General features: G+C 38.4%; 1 protein-coding gene across 1 annotated transcript; it reads left to right on the forward strand.

The window, feature by feature from the left end:
* Nucleotides 1-426: 426 nt before the first annotated feature.
* Nucleotides 427-15,571, forward strand: si:dkey-3d4.3 (leucine-zipper-like transcriptional regulator 1 homolog). Its single transcript, XM_042494500.1, has 8 exons — nucleotides 427-469; nucleotides 6,671-6,852; nucleotides 7,846-7,934; nucleotides 8,073-8,151; nucleotides 9,860-9,906; nucleotides 11,204-11,324; nucleotides 12,258-12,447; nucleotides 14,906-15,571. Exons 2-8 carry the CDS (start codon nucleotides 6,693-6,695, stop codon nucleotides 15,519-15,521), a joined length of 1,302 nt encoding a protein of 433 aa, XP_042350434.1. The 5' UTR covers nucleotides 427-469; nucleotides 6,671-6,692; the 3' UTR covers nucleotides 15,522-15,571.
* The last annotated feature ends 4,175 nt before the right edge of the window (nucleotides 15,572-19,746 follow it).

Genomic DNA, 19,746 nt, shown 5'->3' on the forward strand with positions numbered 1-19,746 from the left:
ACATTTTCAAAGCAACATTCAGAACATGTTATTGAGGACAAAGATTACAGAACTTTTTTACTTTGAAAATGTAATGTTTTTTTGATATTTTTTGATATATCTATCTCTTCAAACAAATCATATTATATGTATTTGTACCCCTTATTAACAGCTCTTACCATAAAAATTACTTAGTTGTCTTTTTTATTTGCTTTGTCTTATGCTAACACACTAATGCAAACCTACTAATCAGAGCACTACAGTTCAGAAATCAGACCCAATCTCAGTCTTGTCTGTTGCCGATTATGAACGCCACTCGAAGATATATTTTCTTACTTCCCTTTTCTGTAGAGGTTTGTGCAACGTAAGCCCTTCAACGTTATTTTCAGGACTTTCCGATGTAGAAGTAACAATTTACGAGGCGACCCTGAATGCGACAGCAGCGCGTTCACAGAGAGACCGTGAGAGGAAGAGGAGCAGCCGGGGTCTCGTAAGTAACAAATTATTGTTTACTACAAGTTTTCCCGAATATAAAATGCCTGTCACGCAATTTTAAAGATTTGGAAACAATTTGCCACAGAAACATAGGCTGCTTTATCCTTATTTGCATCGAGTAACGTTGCAATCTGTAAAGAAGCTCTAAAAAAGTTCATTTCCTCGTCTTCAACATTAACGTTATCACCGCGTTTGTGCTTTAATATGTCAAAACAACACACCGACAGGATGTGACCATGAAGTCAAAACTTACATTTATTGAACCAAGTAACGTTAAGGTCCTAAATACACATCGTAGGTGTTCCCCTGGAAACGGAGCCGTAAATTAACGGTTCACATTCCTCCTGAAGTGCTTGTTACGCTGTTGACTGTCATTAGTAACGTTAACTTAGCTACCCAGCTAGCAGGGAACGTTCCCACAACACTGGCTAACGTTACCTATAAGTTACACCAATGTTTTAAAGCAAACATTTAAATCTCATGTTCAGAGAACGTTTTAGGGATGTTTATGCTTTCACATAATGTTCCTGTGAGATTAAATGCCGACTAAAACATAACGTTTTGGCTGCAACATTCTGAGGATGTTTTGGGGATGTTGAGAGGTGACGGATCATAGAATGTTTTTTTTACAAACGTTTCCACAATGTTACATGAGATCAAAGGAAGAACGTTTTCAAAGCAACGTTCAGAGAATGCTATTGAGGACTGAGATTACAGACCTTTCTTTAAGATAAAAGTGTAATTTAATGTGATATACTAATAAACAACGAAAAATAATCTTTTTTTTATGTTTAGAGAATGTTGCTCAAACTTTAGGAAGAACGTTCTGGGAACATAAAGAAAACTAAAGAAAACTTACCGTTCGCTGAACGTTTCACCGGAACTTGCTTGCTGGAGAGATGCCTCGTGCAGATTTAACCAACGTAAGCAAGACAGATGCTTAAGTATGTGTCTGAGTAATTCAGAGAGTTAAGTAAAAGTGACTCTCTTAATAAGGTTGTTTGAAATATTTAGAGTTAACTTAGGAGAAACTCTCTAATATCAGTCCTCATTTTGAATGCCGCTTTTAAAATGTTCTTCCTTTGTTCTCATGTAATGTTGTGAGAATGTTTTATTAAAAAAAAAGAACATTCTATGATCTGTCACCTCTCAACATCACCAAAACATCCTCAGAATGTTGCAGTTGTAACGTTATTAGTCAGCATTTAACCTTATAGTAGCATTATTTGACATGATAAACATCTTTAAAGCGTTCACTGAAGATTAGATTCAAATGTTTTCTTTAAAACATTATTGCAACTTGTAGGTAACATTAGTCGATGTTGTGGGAATGTTGCCTGCTAGCTGTGTTTGTGTCTGTTAGGCTGAGCTGTAATGTAAAGTTAGTGAGAGGAAGCCTCCCCAGGTCTAAAGGGACACATTATTTGTTAAGTTGCTGTGATATCACAGCCAGCATGAAAATATGTTGGATATAAAAAACATAAAAGTAATTTGGAGTGAGTAGAGAATGCGCGTGTTTGTGTGCGGTGGGATTTCTTTGCTCTGGTGAGTTAAACCGGTACTGGAATCTTCATTCAGACTGTTGTTGCTGTAAGATGAGTTTACAGTGACTCACTGAAGTATTACCTCACACTAATGTGGCACATCCTGTTTCAATCACTGACACTTGTATTCACCAGGGTTCCCACAGATCCTTAAAAAGTCCTAAAAGGCATTCAATTTGTTTATCTAAAAATAAGGCTGGTTTTAAAATTTCTTAAAACAGTCTTTCCGATGTCTTAAAATACTAAGACATTGGGAGAAGGATTTTTTTTTTATTGTGGAAAAATCATGGGATTAGTAAAATCATGCATCTTTTAAAAGTCATGGAAAAGTTTGAAAATTGTGTTCTTTAAAATCGTGGGAACCCTGTGTAGATTGCAATGTTATAGCTAACTTAAAGTAGAAAGTCCAAACAAGGTAACATAGTATTCATGAAAAAAATTCTCACCACTCTTTCCCCTACGACTCAAGTTAATGCGAGCAAGGTTTTTTTGGCGCAGCGCTGATATTTAAATGGGCCGACGTGCCTCGACATGTGTCAGCTTTTCAGTCCTGAGAAATTCCTTCATGGATAGAAGCTGAAAATACAAACTCATCCAAAGACATGGAATCTCCTCAGTGACGTGTCAGGGGAAAAAGAAAAGAAAAAAAGCTTTATTTTATGTAGCTGATGGAAAGGTTTCATAATGGAAACACAAGTAATTACTGAATTACAAATACACCTAATAGCCTGACAAATACACACACCCCACAGGTAAATACGTTAGTAATAATTAGCCTCAGACTCAGCCTCAATAAATTGTTCAGTTTTTGTTGACACTCCTTTTATTGACAAATGGCTTAATACATTCCAAACAAATGACACAAACTACAGCCTCAGCAAATAACATTCATTAATCAGTATCACTCACTCCTTGTTGCAACAAAAGTTGTTGTTTTTTTTGTTTGTTTTGTTGTTTTTCCTGTGCAGGGTTATAAAGTAATACTGTTGCTGGTTTTCTTTCTTATATTTCTATAAATTAATTTGTAAAATTTTAAAATTCAACCATAATTCACCCAGATACACTGAAGATAAGATATCAGACTAATTACGTGAATTTTATATGTAAGTATTTTAATGATAGACCTTGCTCTGTGACTGAGGTTAAGGTACATCTGATATTCTAGTAGTGTATTTAATCCCTTTTTATCATACCGGTACATCATGGCAATATAAATAAGACATTTTATAGTATCGGATATGAAACTATACATCGTCTTCCTGATTTTAATGGTTGCATTCTAGTAAAGTGATGAACTCAACTGAACTTATCAGAAAGTTCTACCTGTTTTAATACTTGCCTTTACCAACTTTGTCATTATATCCACATTACTAATGATTTTTTTATCAAAAATCAATTGTGTTCATATTTTTAAGTACCAATCGACATCCCTACAATATCGTCACACCAAAGAGGGAATTTGTTTGGGCTTTTGTTGATTTTACTGACCACATTGCTCTTTATACAAGAAACTATCAGGTGTTTCAACAAAGCAGAGCAAGGTGTGAAAACAATGTCATGACCTCAGAGCTGTTTGCTCATGTGACGCTTTGATAAGATGTAGCAGAGAGCCACGATGTTTGCAAGGTGAAGACAGAGGAGAGGTTTGCAGCAGCTTATGGCTCGTGAGTCACTGTGGAAAAGTTTACTGCGCCTCCTCGCTCATACATATTACAGTGTGGAAAATTACTGTTATTAACCAAACACAAAGAGCAACAATGTTAAACCTTGCTGTCGTTTACTGTAGCTCCATGAATATTGTAAAAGGTTGTTAATGTGATTCATCTTTTTTTTTCATCGTTTCCTGTTATATTCTGACAACTAAGTCAGTCCTTGTAGCTGCCAATTAATTGAGATTTTATTAACTAGCAACTTTTTTGATAATCAGTTAATCGTTTAAGTCAGCATTTGATGACAGCAACAGTATTTCTCACTATCCAGTTTAGCAGTCGTATTTTATAGATCAAAAAATACAATCTACGTTTTAGTTCGAGATGAAAATCAAAACTGAAAATGAAGTGTTTCCCTTCGTGGCATATCTTAATCTGCCCTGTCAGCGCTATGGATCAAAGAAGACACCCATAGTGCGTCACTTTTAGTGTTTTTCCAAAAAAATAACCTTATCTGTAAAAGGCTGAATTAAATCAAAGAAGTATTTCACTGCTGAAAAGATTTTTTTGTATATAAAACTTAAAACTTAAAACCAGAGAAAACAAAGAAAAAGGAGTGTGGCATTGGCTTTGACTGAAGAGGGAGAATGGTCATTGTAGTTTAGAAAAATGTCATTAGGCGGGCTTCTTTTAACCCACAAATTGCGCAAATTGAAATTGTGAATATAAACCCTGCCTATTGGAAACACATCAATAAAAAAAAAGCAAGATACTCATTTATCACAAAAAAGTTTTTCACTCGCATGAGATGGTATTTCAGGCGAATCCAAAAAGCCATATTTTGCATAGCTGCAATGGAAACACTTTTTGGGCAACAGTTTTGAATCCACAATTTCTCTGAAATCGTGGACTATCAGCTCCCAGAAATCCCTCAGACGTGGCCGCTCCCACCTATGAGGGGCTCGCCTTTCTAGTATGGCTCCATAACACGCCTACGTAGCCTTAGATTGGAAATAATGACGACTTATGTGGTGGCTGCTATAGAAATAAAGCTGCTGATGTTTTGAACATCCATCACCATGCTTCTTGGAAATTTATCCTGGAAGGAAAAGTTCCAAAATATCACTCAGTGGAAACGCAGTCATCCCGCAATTGATTTTTAACGACATTTTGAAAATATTACTTAAGTTTTGCGCAAATCCTCACTGGAAAACCGCCTTGTGTTGATCTAAGTAAGTGCCAAAAACGTCAAAGTGACCAAATAAACCCTCCCAAAAGTAAAAAAAAATGAATCATGACTGTAGTTGGAGGGAACCGACCCCACGCTTAGCGAGTGGAGAGCCCGTCCCCAGAGCCGTGCTTCAGTGCTTCCCTCCTGACACCAGGGCCAACAGTTATAGCAGCAGTCAGGTGCTGTGTGATTCACAGTCCCAGCCAAACACCCAGAGGAGCAAAGCTTACCTCAGCCATAACAACTAACACTATCCTGCTAACGCACAATGGCGCGTCACGCCATATGTTAGCCCCGCCGCTGTAGTTGGCTGCAGCATTCGCAGAGAGGATATCAGGTGTCATCGGGTGAGGAGAGGAAACAGAAGATCCATTTTCTTCCAGTATTCCTCTCTGAGCCGCAAGGCGCCTGACGGTCGGTTTCTTATCATGATCACAGTTTACAGAGTGCTGACGTAGGTGTTTCTACTGGTGTTTGGTACACGGTGTATTTCAGCCACAGGATGTTTTGGAGGGGCAGACAGAGGCAGAAGTTTGTGGGTCTGTGCTTCTGATTTTACTGACGTTAACATAGGGGCTGCTCAGCATCTAACTTTAACCAGATGCAGACCTTATTCAGTCCATTTCAGGTGGTCCAGGTGGTGATTATAAAACTTGTGATTTTTTCTGCTTATGTTGTTTGTTTGTCCCTCTGGAATATGACTGATAGAGCTGTATGTTGGTCAAGATTCAGGTCATGGTCAGTCTAACGGCTATATCATAGGAAACTGGATTGGTGTGAGTTTGTTGCAGATGTCTTGCCTCTCATGCGAGCAGCTTTCTCAGCTCTGCAGTTCTTCAGTTCTGTTGAAGCAGCCAAGTTAGATAGCAAGCAGTCTACTCACAGACAGATGACACATCTTAAAACATCAAACTTCTTTCATTTCTTATCCTTAACACAACATTTTGTTTTTTATAGCATAATACCATCTCTTTTAATGTGATAAAGAAAAAAAAGAAATAATCCATTTCTAGTGTATGTATTCATATTAATATGTTGTTTACCACAGCTGTAGGGTGCTGGAATAGGTTGAAAATGGATCTTGAAAAGTGCTTGAAATTGACCTTGGAAAAGGTTTATGAACCCTGACAGATGTGGATGTAAACTTAAAGTGCAACATGACTGGTGCACGGAGGCATACAACTGGATGGCAGTATTTGGAATGTGCAGTGTCTCCCATAGTGCAGTATTTGTTAGTGATTGTCTTGCCTTTCAGTGTAGTTTTTGTATTTTCCCATGTGGTTTAACTGCACTATGTTTCTGCACTATCTGAGTCCTCAGATTGTTTTGAGGTTTGTAAGGCAGCTGCTTTTTACCAAGTTGAAAAACATCATGTCGGCAGTTTTGCCATCAAGTACCTCCACACTCTGCCTCTCAGATGCTTCGGAGTCGTGATTATCTGATCAGCACGGCTTTGCTTGCAAGCATCGTCCTCCATTTTTATCGATTATCTGAGTTTACTGATAAGTCAGGAAGGCAAGAAATAAGTCAAGCTGAGTGTGAGGAAAATGTTGGACCACCAGTATTTCATTTTCCCACTTTGCAAAAAAAAAAAAAAAAAATGAACTTATAAAATATGACAGACTTAAAGCACAGTGCGAGTATTTCCCATAGTTCCATAAGACTTACACCTCTGCACGATAGCAATAAAATAAAATCTTAGTTGTGAAAGAGCTCTGAATAAATATTGTGTGACATTTGATCTCAACAGTTAAATTTGTTGCTTCTCTTAGAAAATGGTCCGGTGATGCCGCCATGAGTCAAAATGGTACCTGCCTGTGGACTTGGCTCCCTCAGAGCAGCCAGTCGCCATGTGACCGCTATAAGCACGCCTGCTGCAGCTACGGTGGAAGTGTCTACATCCTGGGAGGAAGAAAGAACAGCTGTCTGAGGGACTTCTGGATGTACAGTGTGGGTAAGGGCTATTGGTCCGTGTGCTGTCCTGTAAACTAGTCTTACGCTAGCACGATAGCATAGTGGAATTTCTAACTTTGATGCAGCCCTTTAAATCCTGAATCATCATTGCATAAAATGTCAAGCAAATATAAAAAAATAAAAATAAGAGTAAAAGCTGAAAAAAATTGACCTGAAAATGTGTTTAGAAAAAGAGCAAAAATACCAAGAAAACTGTAATAATAATTATTTTAATTACAGAAATTATTATTATTATTATTATTATTATTATTATTATTATTATTGTTATCATTATCTATTTCTTACTTTTATTTTTATTTAAGCACTTTTTTCAGGTAATGTCCTGTTTTTGTTATTTTACTGTTTATGTGGCAAATTTCAGGTAATTTTCTCATAAACTTTTTGGAATTTCTTGTTAATTTTTGGGTTATGCTTTTTCCTTTAGGTTGCACATTGCCTGCTTTCCATGCTTTTGAAAGAAATCAAGCCAATTTTTTCAGGTTTCAATGGGTTAATTATCAATTTTCAAAAAACATTTCTGATGCCGCTAGGAAAATTCACTTGTTTTTTTAATGAAAAGATACATATAGAACAGTAGTAGTAGCAGAGAACAGCAGAATGACTGTCGTAAACATGAACAATGAAAAAGAGTGCACAAGTGCAGCTGACACCAGTGTGTCAATACTGCAGAAAATTAGTATTGAAAGTTTTTCAAATATTTGCAATCAATATGTATCAATAAATGTGTATTTCTCACAATGATAGTACCAATAAGTAGGATTTTTACAACTGCATGAGAAAAAATAAAAGATTTGATGAAATCAAAACCAATTTTAATGTCATATTTGCTTTATTAATAGAGTATACGATATGACATACAGCAAAGCTGCCGTGCTCTGTATGTTCTTCTAAAAGCCAGAAAAGACAAGACATGACAAGAAAGGTGCACTGTGTTTCCTGATCCTCAGCTAATCAAACATGTGCTATATTGTAGTTTGTAACGAGTGGACAGAGCTGAACTGTACGCTGTCATCTGACGCTGCACCAGAAGAACTAGAAGAACATACTATGGTGGTTCATGAGGTACAAAGTAATTCAGATCAGTTGATGTCACTTCTAACTTTAAATGGCACAAAAAAGCATGAATTGTCAAATGTTGCTTCTGTCTGCTGAGTGTTCCATTGTGTCAAGAATATGTTTAACAGCTCTGCTGTTTTTTAGGGCTTCCTGTACGTGTTTGGAGGCATGCTGGATTCTGCATACACAAAGTGGAGATTTCCCCTCTGGGTGTTTGACATTGGTGAGTTTCACTGTGTAGCTGCACGCAGCATACAACCTACATTCACTATTTTCTGCAATGTTTATGCTTGACAGACAGACATGTTATTGCATGTCGATTGCAGCTCTACGTCTCCAAGGCCATGTGAAAATATTCAGTACTGTATTTCATAATCCAGTGTTTCCCTTATGTGCAACTGAATGATTAATGCAGCTGCTACATAAAAATCTCCCCATGTAGATCACTCACTATCTCTCCTCCAAGCAGCCAGAGTCGGGGACCAGCGAAGATTTTTAATAGAACGCCGCTGATCAGCCACTGACTCTTAATGGCAGATGTTTGTTGGTGATAGTTTTAGGGATGATCTGATGACGGTAAACATGCAAGATAATACATGGCGCTAACAGAGTTTCATTGGTCGGGCGGTTCTTACAAACTGAAGCTCACATTCACTGTAACATTCATGGTTTACTGCGAACCTGAAGTCCAGCTCACCTGCCTCTCCCGAGAGCAGACACACTATCTCTCTCTCTTCCTTTCATCTGTGTCCCCTAAACATCATTCTGTGACCCCTCTCTAAATTGGGACATTTTTGCGAGTCTGTGAACACAGCACAGGTTTTCTTTTTTTTCATTTTTTTTAGCAGCAGTTTGAGGAGTTAAGTCACAAGGTCTAGAATTGATCTGTCAGTTCGGTCATAGCGGGTCACATGAAGACAAGCCTTGGATGGATCAAACTTTTAGATCAAGCACAATAAAGGGCTAAGTTTCACTTTCATTACTGCTCCGTAAATGCCCAGAGTATGCTCCGTGCTCCAAGAGTGTGGTGCAGTGATTAATCATCTGTTATATACAGTATATATTCTTATAGAGATCCCAATGATCGCTCCAGCTCCAAAAAAAAAATCCATTTGTGGTGGCAGATGTTTTAACCCTTTTAGAACTGGATTGATATCAGTTTTTGTGCTGCGTTAAGATGGCCTTTGACAAGCATTTGGACCTTTAAAATATGAGAAAATTGGTTTAGTAAGTAAAGTAGTAAAAGGTGACAAGAGAATGACCTGAAATTTAGCTTTAAAAAAAAGAGTTAATCACCAGAAAATCATTAATGAACAAGAGAAAAACATCAAGAAAACTGTTTTTTTAATTATTATGATCACATAAAAAATAGGGTACAGAAAAAATAAATAATTAATTTCAGATTATTTTCTTATAACTTTTTTACTAATCTATTGGAAATGTTTTTTCCAGTGTATTTAAAGAAATCAAGCCAGTCTATTCAGATTTTAAAGGGTTAATCATGGCAGGCTGCCACACACAAATGAATGCGTAGGAAAACTCCTGGTAATGATTCAATGTCATTGTTCCAAAACCTGCACACAGGAGACTGTTGAAGACCTTGTATGTGTAGTGTTTGTGTGCAGCAGTGAATGCTTGGAGTCTATAGTTGATTCATATATTGCAGGGGCAGGCTTATGTTCATATTTTTTCTGGATATTTTACAGCCTTTCCAGCACACCTTCACTCTTCTCTGTTGTTTTCTTTTCTTCTTTTCATCTTCTTCTTCTTTTTTGCACACCAGTTATGATTTTAGATAAAATGAATGCAAAACATGTCTTTCTTTTGCAACTTACGACGTTCCTACTTCATTTTAAGATTTTTTTTCCCTGTTGCTTCTTTTTTTGACTTTGCTTTACTGAATTCTGATTTTCCTTTGTTGTGTGTTTCAGCAAAGCAGAAATGGGTTCACTGCCAGGGAAAGACGAGCTCCCCTCAGGTACAGAGCGCCTCTCATGCAATGAGGATTTAAAGTGGTAACAGATCATATGGAACCACGGTGGTTTGCTCTTGCTATTGCCAAGCTTCTCTCTCAGTGTTCTTACTGACAACACTTGTGGAGGATTAGACTCTGTCTTTAACTGATAATGCATGACATTTGGTGATTGAAAATAATAATAACAACATGTTTTGCACTGGTAGTTAGTGAATACACTGTATTTAAGTTAGCTGGTTAAAGAAAGAAATCCCCCTGCTATCAGATACAGGAGGTCTTTATTTGGCATTAGCCTGTTTTGCGTTTCAGCAGCACCTTTTTCAATCAGTAGCAGAGCAACTGCCTTATTAACAAGGCTAAAACTCAAACATCAGAAACAAAGGCATCACAGTATTAAACATAAATCAGGAAACACTCTTCATGAATTAGTGCTTTCAGGTTTGTCTTCAAAAACATCCCGGATGTATATGAATGATAACAACTTAAAATGATCCATGAATGACTTTGAAATATCACTAACATACCGTTATAATGTCTTATGTTAACCCTTTGAAACCTGAACCGATAGGCCTGATTTTTTCGAAAATGGAAAGAAGGCAATTAGCAACTTAATAGGAAATTACCCCAAATTAGCAAGAAATTTTTAAAAAGACCAAAAAAAGACTTGAAAAAAAGACAAATTAACTAATAAGGTAAATGATAATAGTTTTTTTGTTTTTTTAATCATCAATTTAAAGTATATAACATAATTATTTTAGACCAGTTTTTCTTGAGATTTTTTCCTTTTTTTATATATATTATTTTCTAATAATTGTCTCTCTATTTCTGTCTCTAATTTCAAACCAGTTTTTCATTTCATTTTCTTGTCACCTTTTTATAGTTTCTTGTAGTTTCCTGGCATCTCTTGCCAAGTTGATAATAGCCTTTTTTCTTCAAATATGGCACAAACGTCCACTTGGGCTCAAGAATGAACTGATGAACCTCAAAAATTCACATGCTAATTATGACAAAATTCCACACATATGTCTAATAGAATAAAACAGCGAAGTGAGGACATTTTATATCCAAAAAAATCAAAAATCAGCTTCACTGTGACGTCATAATGTTCTGTAAAAACACTCATCTGGCCATTATTTAACGTCATATTTCAGAAACGCTAGGGGCATTTGGTCAGATACTGAATTTGTGACAATAATCTTGAAACTGTGCTGATTGTAGAGATTTTCTGAACTGCTGATGGGGAAGATGTGTGTGAAGCATCCATGTTTTCAGGCCTTGCTGTCTGTGTTTCTGTGTGTAGACTCAAATGCCAACCAACAGAAAAGGACACAGTGCTGTGGTGGTTGGCTCTGCCATGCTGGTGTACGGAGGTCTCATTGACATGAAAGGATCCTCGCAGGACTTCTGGAGTTTGGATTTTGGTAGATAAAGTTGCTTTTACTCCCATTTTTTAAAAAATGCAGATTTTTCTTAGAAACGTATCGATTTTATTTCTCCGCACAAGCACTAGCTGAGGCCAGAGGCATTCTGTTTTCCTGTGTTCCTTCTGTTTGGCCGGCCCAGTCTTGTGAATGCATTATCTCAAGAACGCCTTAAGGGAATTCCCTCAAATTTAACCCAAACATCCACTTGGACTGTCAGTTTCATTCTTGTGAATGTGATTTCTCCAGAACATCTTGAGGGAATTTTTAAAATTTGACACAAACATTCACTTGTACTCAACAATGAGCTGATTCAAATTTGGTGTTTAAAGGTGCACAGAGGCTTACAACTGCATGGTGGTATTTCTAGTTTGATTTGGCTTTGGGGAGGGACATTCAACTCTGAATGGTTGTATTTTTTTGCATTTATTTTAGATATTTTTAGAACCCAAAAACCTGCAAGTGTGTTTTTAAAGGTATGTTTTCTTTTAAATTCTTCAAAATCATACCATTTATCATAGTCTGAAAATGCAAAATATGGTTGTTTATAGAGTTAGAAGTCATGCATTTAGTTACTCAGGGAGGCTCAATGAGAAATATTCGTAGCTCCTGGTAGGGTCATGATAAAGAAACAAAACAACCCAAAAAAAACCAGACAAAAAAGAAGTCACACCCCAGTCCAATGCCTACTCTCATAAATAAAGAACAGTTCCTCTTTTTAATTTATTGCATTATTCATGCTGTCATCCATTTGAGCAGTGTAAAGTTAACTTGCCAATAAGATTTGCCTTTGACACACAGCTGGATTATCATGATGGAAACGTGTTGTGATTAACCATTTTACTGCCTGTGAACTCTGGCCTTAACGACACACACTGTAAGCTCCAGTGTGTGTTTATTGTAAGTACTTGTGTGTGTTTATGTGCCTGACAGATACTATGGCTTGGTCCCTCCTGAGCGGTTCTCAGCAGGGCTCATCGGGCCCCGGCCCCAGACACAGTCACTCAGCCATGGCCAATCACAGCTGCATGTACCTGTTTGGGGGCCTGAAAGGTTTGCGGGAGCAGAGAGACTTCTGGAAGTGGAATTCCATCAACCACACATGGAGCTCCCTCAGAAACAAGTGAGAAGTGTCAGTTTATCCTTTGGGTGTTGCCTTGCGTCCACAGCTGAATTCAGTACTGATACTGCACAAAAGATCCATAAAATTCTGTCTCTCCAAAGCCTCATTCCCACTGCACTAAAACCCGCTAACATCTGGCTTTTTAATGCAATGGAAATGCATATGATTGGTATTTACACCAGGGTTAAATGACTGCAGGAGACACAGGTTTTTATTGCCTCCGGCTCTGATTGGCATTAATGAGACCACAACACTTGGATGAACGCACTAATTTCAGCTCCTTAACCGTGGAGAGGCAATGACGTGCAGTCAGTAATTACTCTCTTTCTCCTCCTAAGCAACACTAAAACATTATTCCAAGACAGTCTGCACTGAGTTTGAAATAGAGACCGAATAAGCAAGGGATATATAAAGAGAAGAAACCACTGAAACATTTTCAAAGATTCAAGATTCAAGAAGTTTATTCGCTATTTGTACATGCACAGACAGAAAGTACAGGTACAAAGGATTTTTTTGTGCAAGCTCAGAGTCAGTGGTGATAAGACAACAGAGATAAAAAAAAAGAACCAAAAATGATACTAATAACTAAAAGAAAGCTTTAAGCTGTACACACAATAAACACTGTAAAGTAAAATTAAACACACATTATAAAATACAATAAGTTAAAATAAGTTACAAATTATAAAATGCTATTACTTACATCCCAAAGTATTGCAGATCTGTTCCTGCTGCTGTCTCCCGTTTACCCGTTGTCCTGCCTGTCTGTGACCAACAAAACAACACACACACACACACACGCCAGCTGACAGAAAGGCAGACTCCTATGCTGGAGCGGTGTGTTCACTGGCAGTGGGAATGCAGCCGATCGGCTACATTTTAGCAGGTTTACCCGTGTAAGAAAAACCTGCGTGCACGGCTGATTTTGGTGGGAAAGGTCTATAATGCTGGCTATATGACAGTTTATGATGGTTCTTTGACCTCTACTGTGTGAGATATTATAAGAAAGCCTCACCCTCCTTTGTCACAAGACAAAGTCAAAGTCCTTTGTTCACAGGAAGTTAGGAACTACAGCATTACTCATTGCAGCTGCTCTCACCACTGTACATTGAACTTTAACATAATAGGCTGTAACGCTTTCCTGCAGCTACTGGGCAGGGCGGTATGTAATATTTCATGCCTTCCTGAAATTTCACCTCTGTATATGCTTCATGATGGTATAATAATATTCTCACTTCTTAAACAGAGAAGTATAACTGTACACCTTTTGGGTTGAACTTTTTCTCAATCACAGAAGACCGATGAGGCTTGATTGCTTCGTTAAGTTATTATAAAACAAACTTCATTTAAACTCAACTGAAAAGACTCCTGCTAGTAATCTAGTCAGTAAGTCCACTATTCCAACAATCTCAAACTATGGTTTTGTCAAAATAAATCCTTAATTTATCAAGTTAGATGTATAAAACATGCCATTATTTCCCACAACCTCTTTTTCCCGTTGCTGGCCACCAGCTGTTTACAGACCTGTAACTTCTTCCTCCACCACTAGGTGTTGCTGTGTCTTTCCAGTAGAGACCAGAGACTGCTTTCTAGTGGTAAATTCTATGCACTACATACGATGAGTTTAATAGAAAGAGGAGCACATGTATTTATGACGTTGTTGAAAAACATACCTTAAAGATTTCTGAATACCCTGGTATATCGTATTACCGTGATACTGCCCAAGCAAGCATTAATTTTTTTGCCTTTTAAATTAAGAAAGAATATTGGTAACACTTGATAATAAGGATATGAGTCATATAGTTAACTAATGCATCACTAATGGATGTATTATGAGTCACTGTTGTTCCCCAGTCACCAATAATCAAGTTGCGTTAATTAAGGGATGTTTAATGGATTCCAGTGACATTAAAGTTAATTTCTCTATTTGCTCAGCCTCCATACAATAGATGTGTGGAAGTAAAACTGATCCATCTGATTTTAAAATTTAACAGAATTTCTAGCACGGAATATTTATGCGTTAAAATTATGTATCTGATTTTTTTTTCTCTCAATTATATTCTAATAACATTTTCACCTTAAGTTTTCATTTTTTTCATTCACAAATTCAGAATCAAAAGTTCAGGCTTAAAAAAAAAATTCTAATAATATACATTCAAATTTGTTCACATTCCAAAATACCAGGTATAAAATCCAACTATTTTCAAGTTGCTGTAATGTTTTCAGTGGCTTTTTAAATTGGATGGAACAGATGTACTTCCATATACATTAGATGTTCTGATAGAGATGCGAAGCTATTCTTCCACAGAGTTTATTTGTATGTTTCTGAGTATAATTTGAGGATTTCCAGCCCTCCACTCTCCCAGCTGGAGGTTTCATACATACAAAGACCAATGCACACAATAGACATTGTTTAGTCTGTTCATTCTGGCTAACACCCCCCTGTGCTTGTTTCCCTCAGGTCGGGCCCCTCCAGACTGATGGGCCACTCAGCCGTGGCCTACAGGGACTGTATGCTTCTTTTTGGGGGCGGTGAGAGCCAGAACTCGCCAAAGAACTGCCTGTGGAAGTACAGCTTCACCTCTCAGACATGGGCGCAGCTGTCCACGCTCCCAGGCTCCACCCCCCCAGACAAGATCCACCACTGCTGTGCTGGGCTGGGCCCCAGCTATAGGTCCACCGGCAGCAGCCCCAGCTCCAGCTCAGGACTCCAACCCGGACTGCTGGACGGGAAACTACGACCCTTCAAGAACAAGTGCTTCCCCGCCCCGCTCACCTTTCTCGGCTCAGAGGAAGCGTTCGAGCTGGAGACGTTCAAAACGATCAAACAGCCGTCAGACCTGGAAGACACCACAGAGGGCCTGATGGGAAAAGACGCACAGCGGATCGGGAACTGTCTGACCTTTGAAAACAAGGCATTCAGGAAGCAGTGGAGCTGCACTGAGGAGGACCTGCTGGACCAGGAGGATGAGGATGTAGCTCTGCATCTGCCTGACCTGCTGCTGGTACTGGGGGGGAGACCCTGCTCCTCACACAGTCCCATCTCCGTGTGGCAGATGACTCTGACTGACACCTAACAGCCTGTGAACAAAGGTTTTATTCTGTATGAGAAATGTGAAAAAAAAACAGTGTTATATTATCACTTTGTTCAATCTTATATGTTTAAAGAGTTTTACTGACATTCTGTGAATAAGAAACTAACTACTAAATATTTTTATCATATTGTTACTTTTATTATAAATTTTAACGTGAATTTCTGCATTTATATTTTTTCCTTTTTGCAGTACTGAAAAATATTCTTGGAAAATGACTTTAAGACATGCTCTCTAATAATTTCAGTCATGAACAAATATAACACTGTCACTGTGAACATTGTAGGGTACAGTGTGCAAGACATGTTGCACAATCGCTTTAATTTATTCCACACAGCCAACAGAGCTGATAATCCTGCCTGTCATACCACCTAAATAACACATGATGGCGCCAGAGATCGACATTGTCGCTGTGTCTCACCTCTAACTGAAGTACCAAATGCTCAGTTGTTGGTGAGGGACATGTGAGGCTCAGTGGCACATGAACTTGTGAAAAGACAAGTGAGAAGCCCACCGCAAGCATCAAGTCAACTTTTAGATTTGAGATGTGCTTCTTCTTCTCCTTTCAACCTGAGCAAACTAGCTTAATTTCTTTCAAAAACACAGAAAGAAGGCAATAAGCAACACAAAAAGAAATGACCCAAAAATGAATGAGAAATTTGTTGTTTTTGTTTAAGTTACATGTACAATTACGTGTTATTTAGCAATAAAAGTGAAAGAACAAAAACAGGAAATGACCTGAAAAAGTGCTAAAATAAGGTAATTGATATAATTAATAGTAATAAATCTATTTTTCTGTAACATAATTTTAAATATGAAACATAATAATAATATGTTGTTAGAATGTGTATTTCCCCATGTTTTCTTGATAATTTTCAAATGATTTTCTCTTTTTTTTATTTTCTTTTTATCTTTACTTCTCTCTTTTTTTTTCTTTCTTAATTTGCGGAATATTTCATGCCAAGTTGCTGATTGACTTTTTCTGTGTTTTTTAAAGAAATCACACCAATTTGGTTATGTTTGAACGGTTCAAATAGATGTGAAGGTGTCTGATCACAGCACAAAAAATCTGATGTTGATGCAGGTTTCAAGGGGTTAAAGATTGTCAGGACAAATGCTTGTGATATAATCTCAAGCTCTCATTTTTTTTATGAAAACTGTAAATTCATATTTTTAGTAAGTCAACTCAAGTTCCTCAATATACATTTTATTTCTCCTCATATAAAGAGTAAGCCTGGTAGATTCACACTCTGCTGCTGCCAGAAATACTAAAGCACCAAATATGTATTCATCAACAGCTGAAGATGCACTTTTTCCTGCTGAATGTTACTCCACCTCTCCTTTACACACACCACTCACACCTGCATATTCATAACATTTTGTTATTGTTGGTTTAAATGTCTCCTTATTTCCAGGTAATTTTCTTGTAACTTTTAACTAACTTCTTGCTAATTTTTGGACAATTTCTTGTTAAGTTGCCCATTGCCCTCTTCCCATTTTTTGAAAGAAATTAAGCTAATTTGTTTTAGTTTCAAAAGGTTAAATGTGAAAAAAAAAATTACCTGAAGACAAGCAAAAATAAATAAATAATATCATAATAAAAAGAAAGAAAGACAAGAAAAGTGAAAAAATGTACCCAACAAAAAGTGCTGAATATTGAAAATAATATATGTATACATTTTTCTTCTGTAACATTATTTTAAATATTTAATTAGAATAATTACAGATATAGTATTCTGGGCATTTTCCCCTAGTTTTTTTCTATTTTTTTATTTATCCCCTCCACTATATTGAAAAAAATATTTTAAGGTCATTTTCTTGTTACCATTTACTAATTTCTTGTAATTCTCGGGACATTTCATGCCAAACTGTTAATTGCCTTTTGTTACATGCTATTGTGTTTTGCATTGCTGTTTTCCCGGACATGCTTCACCTGTGTGTGTGTGTGTGTGCGTGCGCGTGCGCGTGTGTGTGTGTGTGTGTGTGCCTCTCTTTGTCCCACAGTGCAGCTCTCTAGTGAGCAGTGCCTGATCACTCTGATTGAGAGCAGCTGTGGGCAGAGTCTATATTAGTGGCTGCATGCCCTGCTCAGAGCTCTCTGACTCCCTGCAACCAAGACACCTTTTCATTGTGTTGAGTATCATTTTTGTAAATAAATGTTTTCTTTTTGCAACCATCCTGGTGTGTGTGTCCTTGTGTGTTGTGGCATTTGAGCCAGTTGTAACATAATGGAGGCTTGTCTGAACCTTTGTTGCTGTGGTGAGTGTGAGTGAGTGGTGGGCTGTGGGTTCACGCTGGTGTCGCAACATGAGGTTGGTCCTTTTTTTGGGGCTCATCTGGTTTGAATGAGCCTGCGGGTTTTTTGTTTTTGCGCGGTGAACCCTGGGGTGCCCCCTAGCGTGCCCGGCGGAGCCGACGAAGACTAGGTGAGGGTTACTTAGATAGCTCTGTAGTTTTAGGTAGGGAGGGTACCGGGTGAGTTCTAGATTAGGTTAGTTAGACCTGTCATTGTTTAGCATGTGGTGGCACTAGCTGACCTGTCTTCACGCACCGCATTCTGTGTGGGTTGTGGGAATTAAGGCGATTTTTCTTTTGCTGTTAGAGGTGGTTTTTGCGAGGGTGTGGTTGTGTTGCCATCATGCATTCGTTTCATCTGTTTGAGCGTTGTGCTTGTGTGGTAATATGCTTTTTCCTGGGTCTGTATTTGCATGTGCTGCTTTCTTCCTGGTGGGGTGGATTTGGTAGTGGTTAGTGCTTTGGTTGTGCTGTTTCCTGCGGGTGTGGCAGTATTTCTGGTGCCGTTTCTGTACTGTGTGGCCTGAAATAATCATGAGGTAAGTGCTGTTGCTCTCAGCCTAGTGTTTTTGTGAGCTTTGATTGCTTGCTTTTGGCTCTGTGTGGGCCTATGGTAGTGTTTGCTGCGCCATTGTTTGATAACACTTTGGTTCTGCTTGGTAGTGTTTCCTTGTGTTGTGCTGGGTTTGTGGCTTGTGGACGGCGCTCTGCTTTGTGACACCTGCTGTGTGATGGTGGGACACTGACTATGGGGTTTGATTTGCAGGGGTTTAGTGAAGCTCCTAACACAGAGCAGCTTTTTCGCTGCGCTAAAGCGCAGCTCATGTCCGTTGCAGAGCACTTCCACATTTAAATTGCTCCAGCCTCTCTTAAGAAGGATGCACTGAGAAGCAAGTTCTCAGTCTCTGTGCCTGTTAAGCAGGGACTGCTGCCCAAAGAGTCCAATCAGCCTGAAGAGGTGAAATTGTAGCCTCAAAGTTGCCAAAGCCACTTGAGATTGAGGCAAAGGACAGAGAGGAGGTGAGAAAACTGGAAATGGAAAGGTTGCAGTTGATGCATGAGGAGAAAATGAAGGAGCTGAAGTTATCATCTGACTTTGATTACTTCCCTTACATTCCCTGACTTCCCTCCAGTAGGAACATAGAATTGGTTCCTCCTTTCTCCGAGAGCGATGTGGGGAAGTATTTTTTGCGTTTGAGAGTGTTAGACACCACTTTGGCATGGCAAGATTTTTGGTTGTTGTTGTTGCAGTGTGTACTGACGGGTAAGGCTCAGGAGGTTTTTTCCTCAAAGACGCTCCAACAAAGCTCTGATTATGAAGTTGTTAAAGTAGCCATCTTGCGTGCCTTTGAGTTGGTCCCAGAGGCCTACAGGCAGCATTTCAGAAATTGCCATAGGACTGAAAAACAGACTTTTGTGGAATTTTCCAGGGATAAGGAAATCAAAGCCAAAGTGGTAGTGAAGGAGTTAGTGAAATTCTGTACCACTTTTGGTTTGCCAACGGTCATTCAAACAGACCGAGGTACTAATTTTATGTCTTAAGTGTTTGCCCAGGTATTGAATGTGCTTTCTGTGAAGCACCAGACCTCCAGCGCCAACCATCCAGAAAACCAGGGGGCACTAGAGCGCTTCCACCAAACACTTAAGACTATGTTGCACACTTTTTGTCTTGAAACTGGCAAGAAATTGGATGAGGGAATATCCCTCCTGCTTTTTGCCATCAGAGAAACTGTTTGAGTCGTTGGGTTTCAGTCCTGTGGAGCTGGTGTTTGGTCACACGGTTCAAGGCCCGTTAAAATTGTTGCGTGAGCAAATGATTGGAGCTTCTCCTCCTGTCCAAAATGTGTTGGACTATGTCAGCTCCTTCTTCACCATGACTGAGATGGCAAACGAGGCACTGATGATCTCCCCATGT

Source organism: Plectropomus leopardus, chromosome 10 (genome assembly GCF_008729295.1).
Source record: "Plectropomus leopardus isolate mb chromosome 10, YSFRI_Pleo_2.0, whole genome shotgun sequence".
Lineage (NCBI taxonomy): Eukaryota > Metazoa > Chordata > Actinopteri > Perciformes > Serranidae > Plectropomus > Plectropomus leopardus.